General features: G+C 44.4%; 1 protein-coding gene across 1 annotated transcript; it reads right to left on the bottom strand.

Annotated features, from left to right (window-relative positions):
* PLA1A (phospholipase A1 member A) lies at positions 1-18,289 on the bottom strand. The gene is made up of 11 exons (XM_054385359.1): positions 18,217-18,289; positions 16,524-16,725; positions 14,995-15,172; positions 10,675-10,783; positions 8,417-8,518; positions 7,237-7,326; positions 6,238-6,405; positions 5,134-5,223; positions 4,573-4,681; positions 1,380-1,544; positions 1-85 (listed from the first exon to the last, which is right to left on the bottom strand). Exons 1-11 carry the CDS (start codon positions 18,287-18,289, stop codon positions 1-3), a joined length of 1,371 nt encoding a protein of 456 aa, XP_054241334.1.
* Positions 18,290-23,536: the final 5,247 nt, after the last annotated feature.

The raw sequence follows: 23,536 nt of genomic DNA, 5'->3' as shown, positions 1-23,536 counted from the left end.
CTAGGCACAAGGAGTGGGTAGCTCATAGGAAATGTCTGTGTTGCCAGGGAGGGTGACGTTCCACTGCAGGCACAACATTGTCCGACTGTAGGAAGACCACAGGGAAGTCAGGCTGGGTGTTAGCAGGTGGAGGTTGATATCCTAACACAGAGGCATGCAAGCTGCTTATGGACCTTGTGTTGCCTTGGCAAAGGTATGATGAACACGGTGCTCTGCCCTGACTGGGGTGAATTGGCTGGAGGGTGCATATGGGGTTGTGTCCTTTACCTTTCCACTGCCTTCTCCTAGCAGTACCATTGTTGCTCTGAGTGTTTCCATTTCAGTGGTAAGAGTATACTTGTGAACCTCTGCAACCCTACAGCTTTCTACCTCCATCATAGCCAAGTCTGCTGCTTCTAGGTGTTCAGGTTATACCACCTTTAAGGCAATATGCCCTGCTGCCTCATTCATAAGTGATAAAAAACCACATATCTGCGCAGCCATCCCAACTTTGGAGTGTTTTTCTTAGGAGTTTTTCAAAGGAGTGCCAGTATTTACCATAAGAATCCCTCTTTTTTGTTGTTATTGTTTTCCTTCCATATCTGGGCTTATTGGATATGTTTTTATTGCCTTGTGCTTGAGTCTTCTTACTGCCCACCTGAACATGAGCCTAGTTTTCCCTGCTTTGGGATACCCACTAGCTTGCTTCAGCCTGGAACCATCATAACAGCCAACTCAGAAGCAATGTGGACAGAGTTTAATGCATCGGTGTATATACATCTAGCTGCTTTTCCCTGCCCACAAGAACTTCGGATCTGCAAAACTCCTCACAAGAATAGTGTATTATGGAGAAGACTGTTATCTGTCTCAGGATGAGAAGGACTTGGCTGCTTCTACTCTAGGTAAGGTAATTATGGCTGAAGACAAATACTCTATGATGCTTGTCCTATAAAATGCCAAAACGGTTGTCTTTAGCCATAGTACTTTATAAATCTGTGCAGTATAGGAAACAGAAATGCATTTACTAGTTTTCTGTTGTCTTATCCTGAAAAATGTTTGTCATGTTTTGGATGGGGACCTAATGTAGACAGGGGGAAGATGGAGAGAGCAAGCAAGGACAAAAGGAACAAATTCTAGTTGGTATAAGCTTTTGTCATCGTTTGTGACTTAAACATCTTCAAGGTGATGTGGGTGGCAGCCATTTTCCTTCTGTGGCACAAAGCTGGGGGGACAATTGTAGAAAACTCCTAGAAAACTACCTTGGTAGATTCTCCTTTGCAGGTAGAAAATTATTAACAGGTGATGAGAGAGACCTTGTTACATTTTGTCTAAACAAGAGAGAGAATATGCATTGCTTCCACAGGCTCAGTGGACCCCTATAAGATATTCCTGTGACTTACTTGCTATCGAGAGGCAGCGGGGCTGCGCAGAACTTGCCGACAATGAACAACTCATCCTTCCTCCAGAAGTGATTCTTGGGGAGGTACTTCAGAGTCACACTGGTTATCTGGCAGAGGGGAACTCTGTGGGCCAGCAGCCGTTTACCCATCTCCTGGTGCTTAGGGCTGCAAGGCAGGTGTGAGAGATTTGAAGGAGAATATTCAATCAACCCACACATGCAGATGTGCTGAAATACTGGAGGAACCTGGGGTATTGTAATGAAGCCCTCTCATGAAGGAGTGAGAATACTTATCTGTCAAGATAGGGCATTGCTTTGAAGCCTTACTGGCTGTCTCTCCATGATTTATCTCTGTAGTCAGGAATATTTCTGTATTAAATATTCTTCTTTCCATCACACAATTGCAACAACTCTTCTTTTGCTGTTGTATGTACATTGAAATACTGCCCAGACTGCTACAGAGAAGTAGTAGATAGGTCAACATCTATGAAATCTTGAATGGCATGGATAGGGTGCACCCTTTCTTCCAGTACATGAACTAAGGGCTCATCAAAGAAAGCTAAGAGGTGGCTGGTTAGAAAAGATTGCATGCAGCACAAAGTTTCATTCTTTTTAAGCTGTTAAGATCCTTGTGGTGGATGCTAGAAAGTTTACATGGTTGTACAAGTCATGAGAGGGGGACTGGACAAGTTCTCAGAAGACAAAAACTAATAAGGACAAAGATCTCACATTTGGCCCTGAAAGTCTCCAATATGTAATTAGTCAGGCACTGGGAAACAATTTGGGGAAATACTGCCAGGTTCTTACAATGCCTTTTTTATACTTTCCTCTAGGTATTTGCTTTTGACTGTGTTGAAGGTGGGATGCTTGAAGAGAGAGTTCTTTGTATGTCCTGATGATCTTACCCAGGTAACACGAACTGAGAGATGCCAGAAGTTTGGTAAACAGGCAATGATCAGAGCCCACTTGGTTGTATGCTATGACAGAGTGCTGCCCAGCAATGTTACACAGATGGGCCACCACCTCTCTTCTGTGGAGTCCATCTAATGGGCCTTCTTATGCTTGATCTACTTGGTACCTCTAAAAGTCTGGAGATCATTGATTTTGTTGTGCTCATGAAGAATATGTGTGTTGCTGACTCAGTGCAATCCCAGAAGCACCTGGGTGACTGCCTGATGGGAAATGTGATGATAGGGAAAGGGGACAGGTGACAAAAGGGCCAGGAAGTATCTACAATTCTGTTAACCAGAATTCTGGGGGGGTGTGGGGGAGTGCATGTGTTGATCAACAGCTAGCTGAACTTAAGCCACTGTATGCCCAGGTGGCCAAGAAAGCCAGCAGCATCCTGGCCTGCATCAAAAATAGTGTGGCCAGCAGGACTGGGGAAGTGATTGTGCCCCTGGACTCAGCACAGGTGAGACCACATCTTGAGTACTGGATCAAATTTTTGGGCATCATTATAAGACATTGAGGTGCTGGAGTGGGTCCAGAGAAGGGCAGTGAATCTGGTGAAGGGTCTGGAAAACAGGTCTTGTGAGGAGTGGCTGAGGGAACCGGGGTTGTTCAGTCTGAAGAAAAGGAGGCTGAGGGGAGACCTTCTCACTCCCTACAACTTCCTTAAAGGAGACTGGAGCCAGGTGGAGGTCTGTCTCTTCTGCCTATTAACAAGTGATAGGATGAAAGGAAAGGGGAGGTTTAGATGCCCATTCAGCACTCTGAGCTTGACTGCACTGGAGGGCTGAGCTTTCCCTAGAGTGTGGAAGCTCATTTGCTACAGTGAGTATTGAAAGGCATATCATCAGGCATCTCAACTCTGTAGGATTATTGCTGTGAGCAAACCTTTCAGTTTAACCTTGTGCTTCTTAGGAAGGCATTGAAATGAAACACAGCTGCTGTTCTTCCAGGGCAAGGGTATCTCTGGATAGGTTACCCTGCCATAACTCTACTGTCTCATTAAAACAAGGGTACAGCAAAGCCTGAGGATTGCCTGCTTGTCTCAATTCCCCAGGCAACCTTTCTCTCCAGTGCTCACATGCCTCCCATGGGACACCTATCACACCCTGCGTCTGACAACTGCAAAAGGAAGCGTCTGCATACTTTTCAGAGTAGATCAAGGGCCATGACTTGACCTAGGTGTAACTATTTCCTCCCTCCTACATCTTTGGAAAAGGCAGACCTGAATTCTCAGCCAACCAGGGGTTGAACAGACTGAGCTCCACCAGGCTGGAGTACAAAATTCAAAGTGCACTGCTGGCCAGCAATCTGAAGCAGTGACACAATGATCTTCATGTCACAATCTTTTGGCTTAGGAGTAAGGACTGTGTGTGAGCCAGCACTGGAACCCTGTGATTCTAGGAGAGCTGTCTTGGGCTCTTTAGCAGACTCTTCTGCTTCATGAGGCAGCCAGCAGCATGTGCTGAGCTACATGTCTGCGTTGTGGTTCCCAGCCCACAGCAGCAGGCAGGGAAGTGTAAGAAGAAGTGAGGAAGACCTCCTAGGAAAGTTCTGTGTGCTGGGAAGATCCCTTGTGGTAAGGGCTGTGGAACAGGAGTCTGAGTCTGGTCATTTAATTCAGATACTGTTTGGAGGAGGGTAATGATTTCAAGAGAGATCTGTCTACACATGTGGCCCTCTGGACTTCTCCCTGCAAGGGAGCCTGGGTGCTCTGCTGCATTAACACAGAGGCAACAAGCTACTGAACACATTTCTGACTGTGGAGAGATGCACTTGTCTCCTCTTTGCAACTGCAGTCCTGTTGGGCATCAAGAGAAATGTCTAAGCGACCAAGTCTGTCAGGCTGGAACCTCTACTGGATGGGGTCTTGCAGTCTTTCTGGCAGAGTAGAGATGCTATCTGGCAGTGATTGCAGTTTGAATTGGCACTAAGCACGGGTATGGTGTAGAAAAGGAACCGTCCTAGCAACACAAGAAGTATGCAGATTTGGGGACTCCACAGTACACCTACTGCTTTGCATGCTCATGGAAGAAGTGGACCTAGCCAGAGTTACCAAATAATGGTTACATGTGCCTGATTGTGGAGAGCATTTAGGGTGGAGGGACTCAAGAGGCAAAGTTGTTCATTGTACGGTGTCTGCACTCAAAGAGGTAAGATATTGTGCCGTTCCTGGACTGGTATAAGCATCCTTACACACAAAGCTGAGATAAAACAAGCCAGCAGCATGCACTGTCACTCACATGGTGATCTTCGCTGTGTCCTGGGTGCTGTTGCTGGAGAAAGTGATCTCAATGCTGGTGACTTTGTTTCTTTTCTTCTGAAGGTGGAACTCAACAAGGCTGTGATGGACTGAGCAAAGTATGTGGGGAGTGAGGGCAGGTACTTTCAGCTGGATTTACTCCTCAAAAAAATGCCTCTAGCACTCATTCCTTAGGCCCACCAGCATAAAGAAGATTAGATAGACATAGGAAAGAAACTAATCTCTGTGGTATGAGAGGCACAGTGGGCAGGTCTGCACAGTCCAGGGTAAACAGATAGGAATTTCTACTGCCCTTTACTTCAACCCCAAAGCCATGTGGCTGTCTTAATCCAGAGCTGTGCCCACACAAATAAACCTGTCAGAAAGAGCTTTATGGGGAAGATGTGTAGGGTTATTGCTCTTCATCTGTGTGTTTCAGACAGTCTGAGCCACACCAGCTGATTCTGATGGGGGTGGTAGGTTGTAGGTATCTAGTCTCCCCAGAAAATTTGCTTTATTTGGTCAGCTTCCTTCTGCCTTGTTTTGTCTCATTACTACTTACCACAGAATGGGGCTGAGGGACTGGTCATTAAATAAACCTTCACTTCCTTGGGCAGCTTTCTCATGTTGATACCTGCCTGCTCCAGCAGACCTGCAGGAGAAAATAAAGCCAGTGCAGGGAAAGCCATAAATGACCCAGAGCAGAAAGGTATTTCATTCCAGGTCACCTCCACTCATCCTGCCCAACTCCACTGTCTCAGAGGAACCCATTCTTTAAACCATTGCAAATGAGAGGAAGCCCATGTTTGTGGTGTCATGTCTGACAGGTTAACAACCCCTCAGAAAAAATATTTTAGCTACCTCAGGTAATCATCATCAGAGTACCTCTTGATGGCTTTGTTGCATTCCTCTGCTAACAAACTGTGTCATCAGTTACACCTTGTGCAAAACAAGTGGGACTAAAGACCAGCAGGTCTTTAGTTACCAGAAATCTTAGTGGAGGTGTAAATGACAATGCAAACACAAAGTGTTAGGAAACTGGATTTCTAGATCAAATGAGACCACTTGAGGCACCTGCGTGCTGTCAAATGTGGCTTGGTGAGATGGGGAAGAGGTGGCTGATCTGAGAGCACACATATCAAGAGGCCTCTCTCATTGTGTTCATCTGGTACCAGACTGTGAATAGCATCTCCTCATGTCACAGCCTGCAGCCTAAATGAGGCAACTATTACCTTCTCCCAGTCCAGGGAGTTTATCTTTTGGGTGGCCATGCAGAAATTTATGAGAAGGAGGTGACTTGGCAAAAGCAAGTGGTATGTAGAAGAATATGACTTCAGGCTTGGGCTAATATTTCCAGGTGCTTCTCTAAACAAGACACCTTCTAAGCTAGGTCTCCACTTGTTCTGAAGACTCCACTCATTTGTGGGTCCTATTAAATATTTAAAGATTAGAAATGTTCAGGATGCTGGTGTTCTGCCCCAGTCAACAAAGCGTCTTTTAAAGCATCTCTAATAGAAGCCTGAAAACTAAAGTTTCTCACTATGCCCAAAGAGATCCAAAGGAAATCCTGCACAGAGGAATCTGAACCATGTGTACAGTGCTCTGCAGGGAACACCCATCAGGAATATATCATCTACTCTAGGAAGCTTTCATGCTGGTACTGTACCTATTCTGGGACAGGAGAACAGGAAGGGGTCAACGCAGTCCAGGCAATGACCGTTTAAAAAATCTTCATGACTTGCACAGGGAAATGCTATGACTGGACAGGAATGTTCCAAGGCACTGACATAGAGATGTACTGCCCTCATGTGATCACAGATCAGATACTTGTATCCTGCAAGAAAAAAAAAATGCACCCAGAGATAAGCAGCCATAAGCCATTCCCATGGCTTCAGCTTTTTGATATGTTCCCAAGGAACTGAGAGCTAGGAATCACTTTGATTCTACAGCCTTCCCTTTCCCATTAAGAACATTTCGTAGAGTATCTTTGCAGCTACAAGCCCAGACCAAATTGCAGGTGGAGTTATGCAAGAAGCTAGAAGAGTATCTCCCAGACTAACAGAGTCCCTCAGAGGAGAGAGGACCACAGGGCTGCCATTTCTCCCATCAGTGTACCACTGACGAGGCCCCAAGCTCTCTGTAAGAGTATCTTTGACTCAGCTGTGTAAAGTGAGGTACCATAAGTGTCCCCTGAAACCTGACCCTCAATGCAGCTGCTCATCCAGAACATATCTGAATATTTAGCCACACCACTTACTATGTAAAGCCCTATTCTTCAGAGGGAAAAGGCAGTAACCATACAAGCTGTCTAAGTGTAGACACAGCTTGCAGCTGTAGTAGGTAAGAGCCTTTCTGGCAAAAATATTTTCTTTTTTGATACAAATTCTGTAATTGCTAGGGTTTTAGCTCATACAGACGTGTCACCAAAATTATATTTTGATAGGAGACACTTGACCTGTACGTGATTTTAATCTTAGTTGCTTGCTGTACAGCTGAGAGGGGAAGTGAGTGATGAATCTCTGCTGCCATGTGTCTTTAGAGATACATGATGTTTCACTCTGATGTCTGCCCTAACAAGTGACAGGGGACCTGGTTGCCAAATGTTATTTTCACAGGCTGCTAAAGAGCCTTGAAAGTCCTTTTCTTTGCCACAGAGTGTTCTTACCTGCAGAGATGAATCGAGGGCATCCAGGCTGATCTCTGCCTCCATTAACAAAATAATCGATGTGGCCTACAGGAATCCGGATCCCAAAATCTGAAAGGAGGTGAAATGCCACTTCATAGTAAGTGATAGAATGAGAGCAAATGGCCTCAAGTTGCCTCAGAGGAGGTTTAGATTTGATATTTAAAGAAACTTCTTCACTGAAAGGGTTCTCAAACACTGGAATAGGCTCCCAGTGAGGTGATTTGAATCCCCATCCCTGGAGGTGTTTCAAAGATGCAGAGATGTGGCACTAAGGGATATGGTTTAGCACCCACCAGATTAGGTAGAGTTAGGTAATGGTTGGACTAGATGATCTTAAAGATCTTTTCCTACCCCAAACAATTCTATGATTCTTACACTTGGTTCTTCTGTAGGCTTTACTCTGCACGGTGTATGATAGACCCAAATAACTGGTTGAACATTTTTAGTGCTGGAGACAGTGAGGACAGATTTCCTGTTCCTACATGCCTTCATTGTGCAGGTTTTGCTGCAGAGGGCATAGAGTGCTCCAGGCCCTGCCATCAAAATGACTGGGCACGGTGGTTTAACCACCACCTCTGTGGCTCAGGTTCTTAATTCTATATAATGGAGAACAAAGTGGATCTCAGCCTTAATGGGGGATTATGAGGCATGATTGAGTTTTGTTGGTAGAAATTTTTGTGACCTTCAGCTCAAAGGCACATTATTCTTTAGCACAGACTCTGCCTAATTAGACCCTAAGTCCTTTGAAAAAGTTACTCTTTCGTTGCATCAGCTGTTGGTTTTATTCTGTCACCTTCCACTAGCACCCTTCTTAGTTAAGGTTGGACATAGTAAAGTATGAGCAGACATGCTTCCATGTGGTAAAAGCCTTGCTGAGCTGCTTCTGCATTAACTTGCTCTGCTGCAGCAAGGTTAAGGAAGCAATTATTTGCTGGAAGATTGCCCTCTGTCTAATCTCCACTGTCACTCTGAAGTGCTCGGGGATACAGATGTATGACAACGAATTCATCATTAAAGCCTGTCTAATAAGAGGCATCCCCAGAATGAACCTGAACTCATGCTGATCTGGCATAAAGGGCACAATGACCTACACACCCCTAGCAATAACAACAGCAGGAAGAACAGAGGGACAGGCCAAAGAAGATGGAAGCCAGCTTACTGTCAGCATCAGTGTGAATGGCTTCCACAAAGAGGGCATCTCCAGGATCCAAGCGTTCCTCAGGGCTAGCTCTGGTGTACTTAGGGCCTGCAGGATCCAGGCCTGTAACAAAATCAAATGTCTCAAAAAGTGCTCTCCAGCCCTGCTCTTTCCCATTTCTGGACCAGTTATTTTATCCAAAACTTTTTCAATGTTACTAGGCAGAAGTAATAAATTATTCTCACATCACACTCATTGTGCTCTAGAACGGTTTCTGGCCCCACTAACTTCTGCCACAGCTGCCTTACTTTGTTCTCCATTGTTCCACTTCTCTTTAGCACTTCTGTATCTCCAGGTTCTACGCTGAAAAGCTATGACTGAGCTTTAAATAGCTCTGGCAGAGTAAGCGCAGAGTGTCTTTTGGATTTTGGCTGAAAGAGAGTCAAATTTGTAACTCCTTCCCCTGTTTTGACATCTGCATTAGCACTACTGTCAGAGAAATATCACTGAAGATCATCAGTTAGGTGATTTCAGCATCCTAGGCATTAACCAGTCCAAATATTGTAAAGGTTTGATAACATCAAAAATCCTTGAAACCAAGAGGTGTCTGAGCCCCCTCCTCTCAAAATAAAATCAACTCTGTAAGCAGCCACATATATTTTAGTCTAAAATTTGCTCCTAGAGCAACTTCAGGGAAGCCAAATGGATACACAGAGTTATCTTTGGTAATATCAAAGAACAGGTTAAGGAGTATTATTTTTTTTCTTCTGGATGAGGTTTATCCTGGTCACTTTTTCATAAAAAATAATCTCACAAGATTGTTTTCACTCTTGATGCAGTAAAAATTATTTAAGTAGCAGCTCTGCTCCATGTGCCACTGCCTTGGACTCAGTCATATTAATTCTTCATGGAAAAGGCAATATTGACAATATACAATCTGTTGTGTCTGCATTTGCAGGAAGGGAGGTGCAGGGAAAGGAGAGAGGTAAAGAAGGAAAATGAATCCTTTCCTGTTCTTTCTATAAATAAAAGCTAATAATGTGACACGTGGTCAAGAGAATTTCCTGCTTTAATGTTCCTTCCTTTTTTTTTAAATCTTGACACAAAAATCTGAGATGTTTCCCACCCACTTCTACAGACCGAGTTTTAGTTTAATGCTTTAAGAGATACTGAAAAGTGTTATTCAGTTTATTCTGAGGAGAGAGAAACCCTTACTATGAACAGCAGTCAATTCCAGCACTGCTCTGAGGCCGTCGCATTTCTATTCCCTATGCCTACCTCCTGTAAGCACATGCTGCATACACTCCATTGAGATGTACATCAGCAACAGCTAAGAACACTATTCACTGAAGCTGTATTATATGCAACTGAATCTCTTCAGGCTTTTTCATTTCCTCTGCAAGTACTAAAACAAATTGTGTCCCATGTCAGTGAGGCCCATGTCCCTGCCTACCTTGCTGTCCTCTTGACTCTCAGCTCACTTTTCCTGCAGAGCAGCTCATTTTGCTGCTTCCTCACAGCAACATGCTTCATGGGCTTTAAGAACCACAGAGGTACACATGCTATAAAGTTCCAGGAGCTGGAACACCTCTGAGTATAGGCTGAAGGAGCTGGGGTTGTTCAGCCCAGAAGAGAAGACTCTGGGGGGACCTTATATCTGCCTTCCAATATCTGAAGGGATCCTACGCGAATGCTGGAAAGGGACTCTTCGTAAGGGTGTCTAGCAACAAGAGGGAATGGTTTTAAGCTGAGGGAGAGTAGGTTTAGACTGGATTTTCGGAAGTAATTCTTCAATACAAAGGTGGTGGAACTCTGGAACAGGCTGCCCAGGGAGGTTGTGGATGCTTCCTCCCTGGGGGTGTTCAAGGCCAGGTTAGATGAGGCCTTGAGCAGCTGAGTCTAGTTGCAAGGGCATCCCGGCCCATAGTGGGGAGGTTGAAGTAGATAACTCTAAGGTCTGTTCCAACCTAAGCCATTCTATGACTCTGTGACAAGCACGTGGGTCTTATGGCTTTACATTAGTCACAGGACCTCATATTGTTTTAACCTATCACCAGTTTGAAGAATAGAGCATATTTGGAAGGACCCTTTTGCAAATACATGCATTCTTTTGGAAATATGGAGGGGACTAATTGCTGGCACCTAAGAAGAATTTACATAAGCTTCGACCTAATGAGCTTTTATGCAATTAAAAGATGACTAGGGATGACTCACTTCCTTGCTCTTCTATTCTTTCTGTTGAAGAGTGGGTGAGGTCCCAAGAATCAGATTTCTCATACCTGTTATCCGTCCCAGCTGACCGCCATGGAAGTGCCCCACTAGGCCCCCGACATGTGCACCAAGGCTTACACCAATGATGTGGATGGATGCCCTTGGGATTCCCAGGGCCTGCAGAAATAAAAATCAATGTTTGTGTAGCAGAAGAGTGAAATTCCCTGTCCCACCCCACACAGCAGCAGGGATTGCTTTTGAGGTGCGTGGAGAGAACCAAACAGATGTGGGAATAATGGGTATGCCCTTTTTCTGTTTCAGAGTCTTTCTTCAGGTCTCCAAATGCAAACCCAACTGTACCTATGTTAGTCAGATGCTCCTGTCCATAACCACATAGCCCATAGCCATAGCTTCTCCTTCAGCTTGTCCCATGTTCACCATGCAAATAATCTCCTTCTCAGGAAAGTAGAGAAATTATTTTTTCCAACTTTTATACCACCATTGTACCAATATCCTGATTAGTGTTTTATTTTCAGAGATTAAGGATTTATCCAGGGGCTGAACTGCCAAGTAAAACACAGCCACATAGACCTGATGTGAGATGTCCACATCCATGGGAATTTAGCTGCCTGCAGGCTGGTCTGCATGACTCAGTACTATACAATGGATGAGGCAAGAAGAAAAGTCCTGACTGAAATGTATGAGGCAAGGTGCTGGAGCAGGTCTAAAGAAGGACAATGAAGCTGGTAAAGAGTCTGGAGAATAGGTCTTGTGATGAGCAGCTGAGAGAACTGGGGTTGTTTGGTTTTAAGGAGGTTGAAGGGAGATCTTCTCACTCTTTACAACTCCCTGAAAGGACGTTGGAGTGAGATGGGTGTCAGTCTCTTCTTCCTAGTGACAAGTGATAAGAGGAAATGGCCTGGAGTTGCACCAGGGGAGGTTTAGGTTGGATATTAGAAGAAACTTTTTCAGTGAAGGGATTCTGAAGTGCTGGAATAGGCTCCCCAGGAGTTGGTTAAATCCACATCCCTGGAGGTGTTTGAAAGACTCAGAGATGTGGTGCTGGGGGACATAGCTTAGCACTAGACCTGGTAGTGTTCGATAATGGTTGGACTCAATGATCTTAAAGATCTTTTCCAACTGAAATGATTCTATGGTTCTTTAATTCTATATCCTGGAACAATACTGAGGCTTATGAGAAAAGAATATAGTCTTTTGTGGTGTAGTACTGAAGGAAAAGCTGGACTACAGCTCAGAAAAGACAATAAATGGGTGGTGGGGACACTGTCCAGCTCAGTCATTTGTTCACTGTAGTAATAAGTAATGAGGGGTGACCATCCTTTCCCCCTCCCTGCTAGCCCCCATTCCATCCTTCTAATGACATAGCAGCTCCAAGAGTTACTGAACCACAGAATATTTAGGGGTTGGAAAGAACTTTGAAAGATCATTTAGTCCAACCTCCCTGCTAGAGCAGGATCACCTAGAATAGGTAACATAGGAACATGTCATAGAATCATAGAATCAAGAAGGCTGGAAGAGACCTCAAAGATCATCGAGTCCAACCTGTCACCCTAAACCTCATGACTATCTAAACCATGGCACCAAGTGCCACATCCAATCCCCTCTTGAACACCTCCAGGGATGGCGACTCCACCACCTCCCTGGGCAGCACATTCCAATGGCCAACCACTCTCTCCGTGAAGAACTTTCTCCTCACCTCCAGCCTAAACCTCCCCTGGCGCAGCTTGAGACTGTGTCCTCTTGTTCTGGTGCTGGTTGCCTGGGAGAAGAGACCAAACCCCTCCTGGCTACAACCTCCCTTCAGGTAGTTGTAGACAGCAATGAGGTCACCCCTGAGCCTCCTCTTCTCCAGGCTAAACAGTCCCAGCTCCCTCAGCCTCTCCTCATAGGGCTTGTGCTCAAGGCCTCTCACCAGCCTCGTTGCCCTTCTCTGGACATGCTCCAGCAATTCAACATCTTTCCTAAACTGAGGAGCCCAGAACTGGACACAGTACTCAAGGTGTGGCCTAACCAGTGCTGTGTACAGGGGTACAATGACCTCCCTTTTCCTGCTGGCCACACTATGCCTGATGCAGGCCAGGATGCCATTGGCTCTTTTGGCCACCTGGGCACACTGCTGGCTCATGTTCAGGTGGCTGTCAACCAGTACCCCCAGGTCCCTTTCCACCTGGCTGCTCTCCAGCCACTCTGACCCCAGCCTGTAGCTCTGCATGGGGTTGTTGTGGCCAAAGTGCAGCACCCGGCACTTGGATTTGTTGAATGCCATCCTGTTGGACTCTGCCCATCTGTCCAGCCTGTCAAGGTCCCTCTGCAGAGCCCTTCTACCTTCTAACAGATCAACACCTGCTCCCAGCTTGGTGTCATCTGCAAATTTACTGATGATGGACTCAATCCCCTCATCCAGATCATCAATAAAGATATTGAACAGGATGGAGCCCAGCACTGATCCCTGGGGGTCACCACTAGTGACAGGCTGCCAGCTGGATGTGGCACCATTCACCACCACTCTCTGGGCTCGGCCCTCCAGCCAGTTCCTAACCCAGTGCAGAGTGCTGCTGTCCAAGCCACAAGCTGCCAGTTTGGCCAAGAGTTTGCTGTGGGGGACAGTGTCAAAGGCCTTGCTGAAGTCCAGGTAGACTACATCCACAGCCTTTCCCACATCCACCAGGCGGTGGTCACCTGATCATAGAAGGAGATCAGGTTGGTGAGGCAGGACCTGCCCTTCCTAAATCCATGTTGGCTGGGCCTGATTCCTTGGCTATCCTTCAGGTGTGCAGTGATTGCCCCCACGACAATCTGCTCCATGATTTTCCCTGGCACTGAGGTCAGGCTGACAGGCCTGTAGTTCCCAGGTTCTTCTGTCCGTTCCTTCTTGTGGATGGGTGTCACATTGGCCAGTTTCCAGTCTTCTGGGACCTCTCCAGTGAGCCAGGACTGGTGGAAAATGATGGACAGAGGCTTGGCTAGCTCATCTGCCAGCTCTTTCAGCACCCTAGGATGAATCCCATCAGGGCCCAATGGACTCGTGAATATCCAAGTGACTCAAAAAGTCTCGAACTAATTCCACATGGATTTCAGGAGTACAACACTGCTCCTTGACCCCATCGACCAGCTCAGGAGGCCAGTTATCCTGAAGTCCTCCTGCCTTACTGTTGAAAATGGAGGCAAAGAAGGTATTTAGAATCTCAGCCTTCTCCTCACCCTTAGTTACAATGTTACCCTCCACGTCCAATAAAGAGTGGAGGCTCCTCTTGCCCCTCTTTTTAGCATTTATAAAAATGCTTTTTGTTGTCCTTCACGAAAGCGGCCAGTTTAATTTCTAACTGTGCTTTTGCCTCTCTAATTTTTCTTCTACATGATCTAGCAACATCCTTAAACATATCACTAGTTGCCTCCCCCCCTTTCCAAAGGCGATAAACCCTCTTTTTTTCCCTTAAATCCTTCAGGAGCTCCTTGCTCATCCAGGCCGGTCGTCTTCCCCGCCGGCTCATGTTACGGCATGTGGGAACTGCCAGTTCCTGTGCCTTTAGGAGCTCCTGTTTGAAGTAGGTCCAACCATCCTGGATCCCTTTCTTCTTAAGGGATGTTACCCAGGGAACTTTCCGAATAAGTTGCCTGAACAACCTGAAGTTTGCCCTCCGAAAGTCCAAAGTGAGGGTTCTGTTACAGGTGGGTTTCGAATGTCTCCAGAGAAGGAGACTCCACAACCTGTCTGGGCAGCCTGTTCCAGTGCTCTGCCAACCCTGTTGCCATATTTCTGGATAGAGAATCATGACTGTGCACAATATGGTGCAGGAATCCAGGAACTCACATGCTGTGCAGCCTGGGTCAGCAGTGCAAGCATCACATGGAGAGTTTACACATGGCTGATTAACACAAAGATGTCACCTTCATTGTGTGCTGTTCAGCTGTACTGTGCACAAATGAACTGAGACATCTCTGGGGACTTCCAGCAACTAGAAAGTATATCTGACACCCAAAGCAAATATAAAATACCCTCAGCCCCAAGCTCCCTGGACAAAATTTCCAGGCAGAGGAAAAAGACTTGTCTAGTGAAGCATGAACTTGAGAAAACCCAAGGCATCTTCAGCTTTGTCCTGTTCTGAAGAGGCAGCTAACAATTGGGATGTTTTTCCAGAAAAAGTAAAATCTCAGGAGAAAGAAGAAAACCAGTGGCATTCTCAAGCCTAGACTGAGAGAAAGGGAAAAAGGAAATCTCTTTAGTGCTACGCAATGATCAATCTAGAATAAAAAGCCTGCTTGTCCAACTCCTGGAGACAGCAGGTTGTGAGCCGTTCTCTGGATTGCTTGCATGAACAATGTTCTCTGGCCGTGCTCCCCACTGCTGGAAGCACACAGTAGCTTACCAGGAGGTTGCTGATGAATTTTGAGATGGAGAGGGCGAGCTGTGTGACATTTTCCACTGCAGAGGGATAGGCTCCTGTAGACCCATAAACCCAGTCTACTGCAATCACGTTCACCTGGCTTGTGTGCAGTATGGCATTGACAAGTCCTTCAATCCAGGAAGGTTTGGTACCCAAAGCCCTGTGGAATCATCAGAAACAACTATGTTAGGTGTCTTCCAAGGCAAGACGTGCCAGTATGTTTTTCACTGATGCTGGAGCCTCCCATGTCTCAGAGGAGGTTGCTAGACGGTTCCTGAAAGTTTTTTTCTGGTGCCAGACATATCTGGCATTTATTTGTGGTGGTATAGTAACACTTTCCAGAATGGGCTGATTCAGAAGAGAAGCAGATACTTCAATGAATGAGGCACTAGTAGGGCTCAGATCTCAGACTTGCTGTGGTGCTTCAGTTAGCCACCACAGAACCCACCTGGAGTAAGTGAGCTAATGAGGAAGATCTGGACACTGCTCTGCTACCAACTGGCAGAAATTCCTTGGCCAAATCACCTAGTCTTTGACTGCTACGTTTTCATTTAATTATAAAGAATAAAAAATAAGTAAGAAAAATATATACAAAAAATTCCAAGGTAAACTGAGGAGGCTGTGTTCTAACCACTTCCCCTAATACCACCTGGTGAGGAGTGTATAATGTCACATGAGGGCAACAGCTACTTTTCTGAAAAGACCCTGCAACATCTTCTATGGTATCATCCTGGTCTTCCATGCACTTTCCATTCAGGCTTTTGCACATCAAACTAAACAATGCTACATGGTCACACATGGCTGAAAACTGGCACAGTAAAATAGTTCCCAAAATAGTGACAGCTTAAAAACAAGCAAACAAACAAAATACCCAACAAATGAACGAACAAAGGAACAAAACAACAACAACAATGCAAATCCCTACAGTTTCAAGAACAGAAGCATAATGTGTCTGGTAGGGCTTCTAAATGGCTGACTAATGCAGTCTGTTGATAAATCAGGACATGTACTCCAAGAAGAAAATTTGAAAGGACAACAATCTTGAAGAAAAGACTTATAAAATAGAAAGGGTTAGAGAAGAAAAGGAAAGAGGTAAAGGAGGAGAACATTTGCAAATGAACAAGAGCATGAGAGAGCAAGAGAAAGAAATACTCTAATTCCTTAACTTGCCTTAAGGCTCCAAAAACCATAAACCACAGACAAAACAAGCAGCTGTTCACAAACTAAAGGACTTCAAAGTGTGTTGTAATGAGGGCTGTCAGCAACATTTTCCATGCCTGTAGCACAGCCAACAGCGTGCCAGAAAATTCACAGGTTCAGTTTGGGGCTGAGCACTTCTGACAGTTCTTAGGCAGTTTTTTTGCAAGAAGCACCTTCTGGGTATACTAAGAAGGTCAGCCAATCAGATTTCCATGTCAGCCCCACCCAGTGCTTAGGAATGCCCCACCACTCCTTCAGCAATGCTCGACTTAGCAGTAAATGCTTAGTCATAGTGCTCTTCCTTCTTTCACCTGAAGCCATGAATTATGATCTTGGTTCCCAGGCTACTATTGAAGTTGCAGTTCTTGATGTCATCATCAGCTGAAATCAGCTCCCCGCAGCTGGGGCTTGAGGAGGTGAACAGGAGAAACTGGACCTTAAGTTTACTGCCCCGTAGAAAATTTGCTGTCTGGAAGTCAGTACAGTGATACCCTGAGAGTGTGTCTGCATTCCCTGCAATGAAAGAGAGTGAACAGCATATTTAGTTGGTGACTGTGCAATGGAAAAAACCCACAAACTCATTCATCAGGAATATGAATGTAGCAGTCTTGCTTCTATTCATAAAGATTAAAACCATACTTTCAAATCAGCCTATTTTGGAAACTTCACCTGTCTGGTAAAGTTCTTTCTGTCCTTTGATGGAATTCTAGCACTGGCTGGAAGGTACGAATCTAATTTTCAATTGTATCAAATCAAGAAATAGACAGGACATTGCTGATAACAAAATGTGTCAATGATAATTTCCTGATTGATTCATTTACTGGATAAAAATGCTTTATGGAAAGGCAGGCAGATACTGGAAGGCACTTTGGTCTGGACAAAAAAAAAAATCTCAAATGTGTAGCTAGTAAGAAACTGAGGAAATTTAATCTAGAAAGCAAGTATAGAAGTTTAGCAGAATGTTTAGCTAAGTTACCTACAGAAGAGGGGCATTCTCTGCCTTTTGTCATTTGAAAGGACTGGCTGCTATTTTGAAGGCTTGTTGAAGCTAAGATCATGTATTTACTGAAGGATTAACAGGGTGAAATTTATTCACCTACAATGAGCAGGAAGCCAAATAATTGGTCTAACAATCCCTTCTGACCTCGAAAGGGTTACTTTTTGAACAGGTATTGCAGCATCCAGCCGCAATGGAAATACATGCACCTTCCCTTTGCTGGACTGGAGGAAGTGAAACACCTTGGCACCTGCATGTGCAATAAAATAAAAAAAATAAAATAAATTTAAAAAACCAACCAGCTTTCTAACTGCTGGCTGTTCCCACAGAAGGTACTTTACGCTAACTAGGCAGAACTGGCCTAAAGGTTAGCACAAAGGAGTGAGGTTCAACATTCAGATTCCTACTTGCAAGATGTTACTAAACCTTACCTGAAGGCAAGAGAGAAGGAGATGTTCTCTGAGATCCATTCAGCAAAACCAGAGCTCCTGAGCCATCTTAACTAGCAAAAGTAGGTTCAGTGCAAGCATGGTGCATGTCACAAATGGCATAAGACAAGGGGGATTTTGAGTAAAGGTGACGCAGGAGGTGCACTGCTGGGAAGCTGCAGGTGATGTGGGACTGCAGTGGTGATCACAAAAGCCATTTTGTTGACAGTGCAATTAAAGAAATGGAAGTGTGGAGTCTTGTTTATTTCCCCTCGACTACTACAGATTACACTTGCTAAGCTTTGAAAGCAAGAGATGCCAGTGCCAGAGGTCAAGTGGTTCCTCTTCTGCTTCCTTATACTTCCAGGATAAACCTGAATCATTCTTTTAAATCAGATTAGTGGAATTAAATCACTGAGACAGGAGAAGCAAGGATCATTCTTGTTTTCCACTTTCTCCTGGCACCTAACTAGATTTTAACAAGGACCTCTTGACAAACAAGTTATTTAAGGATAACTGAATTCAGGTCCTGCTATGTAAAACCTGCAATCTCTGGCCAAACACTCATGTTTTTCTTACCTGCTTGTGCTGAGCTGAGCAGCCAGAGGACAGCAACAACAGCGAACGGCTTTCTCTTCAGATCCCGAACCATTTTCCTGTTAGTCCACTACAAGCCGTGGTGGGTTTTCCCTTAGCTTCTCTCTGTTTAATGATTGTTGAAAGCACAAATATTGAAAATAGGAAAGCTCCTAACTGCTGATAAGCATCCAGGTCTAGAACAGACACTGAGGCTGCGTGAAGACCCAGTTGTCTGTGTTGTGATGACATCAAGGAGAATGTGGACTGGTGCCAAGTGTGATTCCCTAGCTTCCTTTTCTCCTGCTTATAGCTGCAGTTACTGACAGAAGCTGATTTTTCTGAGCAGAAGACATCAAGGCTAAAAGACCCACCAAGGAATGTTTGTGCAACTGAAAAGCCCACTTAATGATTTGGCTGCAGTCCCATCTCCCTACTTAACACACTGAAGTATAAGCGTTAGCCCTTTTGGGCACCAGTTTGTAGAGAATTTGAGACCAAAGCCGTAGAGAGAGATGGACAGGCTTTGTCCTCCTCACCCATATCAGGAGGAACAGATTTTGGTGAGATTCACTGCCACAGCTGTGCTGAGTGTGTGTATTACCCCAGGTAATTAGGCTTGTAATTGCAGTTGTATTTACTTAGAGCTATACAGTGATTTCTGCAGCTTAGTGCTTATCACCGGCAACCTTAAGGAATCTGTCTGTGTTGCAGGTGTAAATAACCTGTCTTGTTCATGCATCTGACTTGTAGTGAATAAACTAGCCAAAAATGTCTTTTAAAATTTTATTGGGAGTAAAGAAGCAAGCAAGGAAACAGCATGCTGGTCTGAGAAAAAGGGACGAAAATACAGCAAAGGCAATAGCTTTTTTTTCCTTCTTATATAGCTACCTCATTTACATAAACAGGCTTATGTTAAATAGAAGGCAGGGATATGACAATGTTCTGAAGTGCTCGGGAGAAAAAAACAGGATCAGAGAGTAAGACAATCTTTCTCACAGAACGCTGAAGGGCCTCCCACATTCTTATCTGACACACACATTGCACGGCAGAGCCAGGCAAGGCCGCCTTTATCTATGGTCTGTCTGGTAAGAGGTGAAATCGAGCCCCTTGAAAACAGCTTTTTACGATCTTCCAAAAGAAATTCACTGAACTTAACTCTTCACTTGACACAAATCACATATTTCTCCATGAATATTGTAATAATATTCACAACATGACTGCTGAAATGCAACTGGACCTACAGCAAAATCAGGCTGTTGGTGTGTCTGCTATTGGACCTACAGCAACACATCTTAATTGGCAGACCTATTAAGAGATAAACTGCTCCTAGCCTGTTGGATCTCTGAGGGCTGGTTAGAACGCAGGGAGATTCATCTCTTATTAAATGTAGCCCTCATTTCACATAACAAAAATCAATAAGGCCTGTGTTCTTTTGAGGAACCTTTACCTTTATTTGACCATTAGACAAAGTCTTTGTCAGCAGAGGAATTCACTGGCTGCTTCTTTTAAAAAAAAGATGCTACCAGTCCCTCCTCATGGCAAATTCTCACTTTGGAAATCAGCCAGTGAACCAGTTCCAGCAAGTGGCAGAGTTAGAGTGCTTTATTTATCCTTGCCCTCTAGGTCTGTCTGCCAAATTCTGACTAGAAACTTAAGTTATCACAAGCCTTCACAGTAAAGCCATGACAAGAACATTCTTACCAGCTTTGCATCTGTGTATTTACCCACTGCATTGGTGATTCTTCCCTTTAGTTCTGCTTTTGGTCATGTTGCCTTAACTGCCCAAAGAAGGTGATAGAACTGAGGTAGAATATGTCTTTACAAATGAGGATGCTGCTAGATGAAACTTAAGGTAACAAAGAGAGGACCAGACTATGAATCTCAGCAATTTGACCATTTTACCTGCAAATAACAAAAAGTCTCTGCATCCTTGTGAGAAACACACTGATTGCTAATTTTTAAGTATAAACAGTGTATTATAAAATAAAGGCACACAGCAAAGTCACTAGGTGCGCGCCACAGTAACACGAGTTGAACTTATATAGCAACAGGATTGTGCCAGACTCATACATATTCATATACCTCCACGAATCCCTCTACATTTCCCAAGCACGTTCCCACCCCTCAGTCCCAGTCCCTCTGCAAACAGCGCTGTGGTTGGTGGCAGTCGCATCAGGGCTGAAACAGGGGTTTGTACTCCTCACCTCCGTCATTCCTGGCAATCTCTGTGGCTAGACAGTCTCTGACATTTCACCCCCTCCATTTCTCTGCCAATACACATCCTAGTACAACCAGCCAATCAGCTTAAGGGCCAAACCCTGTGGCCCCCAGCAATGCCTGCCACCCACCTTCCCCATGTGAAAGCCAAATAGGACAATTTCTCACAATCCCTCCCCTTCTTTCATTCCTGGCAATCTCTGTGGCTAGACAGTCTCTGACATTTCACCCCCTCCATTTCTCTGCCAATACACATCCTAGTACAACCAGCCAATCAGCTTAAGGGCCAAACCCTGTGGCCCCCGGCAATGCCTGCCACCCACCTTCCCCATGTGAAAGCCAAATAGGACAATTTCTCACAATCCCTCCCCTTCTTTCTACTACATTTGACTTGAGCCATAAGGGATTATTAATAACATAAGATTACTCCTCCCAAAAGGATGCCTTTTAGCTCCCCCCCTTCCCAAAGTTACACACATGTTCAAAAGTGGGGTGGGAAACAGTTACATAACTTGGCTAACAATTCTGTAACAAGACTCTACTCCATTAGGTGAAGTCACAGTGATAACTTGCATGCGATTCACCACATTTTTGGATTAATTGGCTAAGCCACATAACACATCATTTTGTCCACAGTGCTCCTGGTAAAAGCAGTAATAACTCATGTTCCTTACCTGAGAACATTTCCTCCCTTACTTTAATGCGTACTGTTGTTCCTGGAGCCCAAATATCCAATTGTTCCCCAATTTTGTCATCCCCATGCTTGATTCACGACAGTGAAATTACATTGGTCTCCCAGTCCAGGTGAGGGGATTAATAAAATCCTGAAAATTAGGAGTCCAGTTTGACTTGCAATTCCACTCATATGGCCTATGGGGTCATTGCCCACGGCCATGGTTCTAGATCTTCTTCATGGCAATTACAGAGGTCTACCCAGTCTTGCCTCCTTCAATCCTCACCAATACTCTGATCAGATTATGTCCCTGGACAAAGATCCAGGGAGGTTTTACCAATTTCCCTTCCCAGACTATCTCAACCCTTCTTCTTTTTAGTTTGTTATGTTTTCAGGCAAGGATCATTACTGCTCCTATCTTGATACTGGAACTTGTCTCATGATCACCTTTAGGTCCTCCCTTTGGGGTACCACAGTCCATTCGGTGGGTGGATTCACAGGTCCTTTAACTCTGGCTGCGTGTGTCCACCCTTTCTTGGCTGTCCGTATTGCAGTTTCTGTGGTAAGCAAGACCTGAAACAGACCTTCCCATTGAGGTGTAAGTGTTTGTTCTTTCCACATTTTTGCCATAACCCAATCTCCTGGTTCAAACTCGTGGATTTGGAAAACTAGAGGAACTGACTGAGATGACATCCCTTGAGCATGTAAATGTTGTAAAATTCTCCCAATTGTCATCACATAATTTCTAATGTTTTTGTCCCCCAATTCAAAATTAATTAAATAAATAAAAATAAAAAAAATAAAATTCCCTCCCACCTTGTAAGTAAGGTAACCCAAACATCATTTCATAGGGTGATACACCAACATCGGATCTCAGCTGTGTCCTGATATGGAGCAGGGCCAAAGATAGGCACTTAACCCATGTCATCTGGGTTCAATCTTAATTTGGTGAAGGTTTGTTTCAGTGTTTGGTTCATTCTTTCTACCCTCCCTGAGCTCTGTGGATCCCAGGGGGTATGAATTTCCCAGTGTATACCCAAACTGTCCATTAGTTGTTGGACCACCTTTGACGTAAAATGAGTGCCTCAATCAGAATCTATCCAGTACACCAACCCATATCTAGGAATTATTTCTTCTAAATCATTTTAGTTACTACATTGGCAGTTGCTCTAGAGGCCGGCACAGCTTCTACACAATGTGTCAAATGATCCACTAGAACTAGGAGGTATTTCCTTCTGTTAACTTGAGGTAATTCAGTAAAATCTACTTGAATGGCTTGGAATGGGTGTAAGGATATGGTACATCCCCCCAACGGAACCTGTCTCATAACTCTCTTATTTACTTTTTGACATACTAGGCATTTACTAGTTACTTGCCTAGCTATCTTGTAAACTCCAGTACAGCCATAATCCCATAAGAAGTGATCACACAAAGCTCTTGTCCCCCAATGGGTGTTAAGATGTAACTGCTCGAGGACTTTTTGAGCTAAGGCTTTTGAAATCAATTGTCTCCCATCCTCCAATTTCCAGACCCATTTATCATCTTTCCTTCCCCCTATCTTTTGAAGTGCCTGTGCCTTCATAGGAATGAATACTGATAATTCTTCCTGTTCATCTTGTGTCATTAGCCTCACATGGAGAAACCTTTCCTCTCCTACCTCTGCTACTTGCTATGCTTCACTGTCAGCTAAGTTGTTTCCCCTAATGATTAGTGATGTTCCCTACTGATGTCCTTTTACATGAACCACCTCTATTTCTTCTGGTAATTTTAATGCTTCTAAGACTTCCCTGATTAGTGCTTCAGGAATCAGATTTTTCCTTTTCGAATTTAACATCCCCCTTTCTTCCCAAATCTTTCCGAAAGTATGAACTACTCCAAAAGCATACTTAGAATCTGTATAAATGGTTAAAAGGTGCAAACCCTGATTCAGTGCATATAATTCACATATATTCACTATATACCCCGATAAGCGTTTCCACGAGGACCAATCCACAAAATATTTCTCCCCTTCTGGTAATTCCTGTTCAAATAAATCTTCCCTTGTTTTTGTCTGGTATTGGATAACTTCCAGACAGTCATGTGCTAAAGGCTCAGTAGGTTCCCCATATAAAAATTGAGCCAGATTTAAACTTTGGCTAGTGGAGATTTAACAATCTCAGCCATCAATCAAAATTGCTTCATGTTTTAAAATTCTAGAATCAGCCATTTTTCTGCTTTTTGGTTCAATATATTTCTTACTGAATGGGGAGTATATACTTCCAATTTTCCCCCTAAAGTTAATTTTCTACTTTCTTCCACCATTAGTGCTGTGGCTGCCACTTCTTGAGTGCACAACAGCCAGCCTCAGCTTACCGGATCTAATGACTTTGATAAGTATATTACTGGCTTACATGACCCTCCCCATTCTTGAGTCAGCATTCCGTAAGCCAC

This window comes from Indicator indicator, chromosome 1 (genome assembly GCF_027791375.1).
Source record: "Indicator indicator isolate 239-I01 chromosome 1, UM_Iind_1.1, whole genome shotgun sequence".
In the NCBI taxonomy this organism is placed as follows: Eukaryota; Metazoa; Chordata; class Aves; order Piciformes; family Indicatoridae; genus Indicator; species Indicator indicator.
This window is presented reverse-complemented; position numbering and strand designations above follow the sequence as displayed.

Excerpts from the sequence above, each read along its gene's own strand:
- PLA1A (XM_054385359.1), bottom strand. The coding sequence starts at position 18,289 with ATGGTTCGGGATCTGAAGAGAAAGCCGTTCGCTGTTGTTGCTGTCCTC. Across the intron at positions 16,726-18,216 it reads GCTCAGCTCAGCACAAGCAG|GGAATGCAGACACACTCTCA; the intron begins GTAAGAAAAACA and ends CTTTCATTGCAG. Across the intron at positions 5,224-6,237 it reads GTTCTCCTGTCCCAGAATAG|GTCTGCTGGAGCAGGCAGGT; the intron begins GTACAGTACCAG and ends TTTCTCCTGCAG.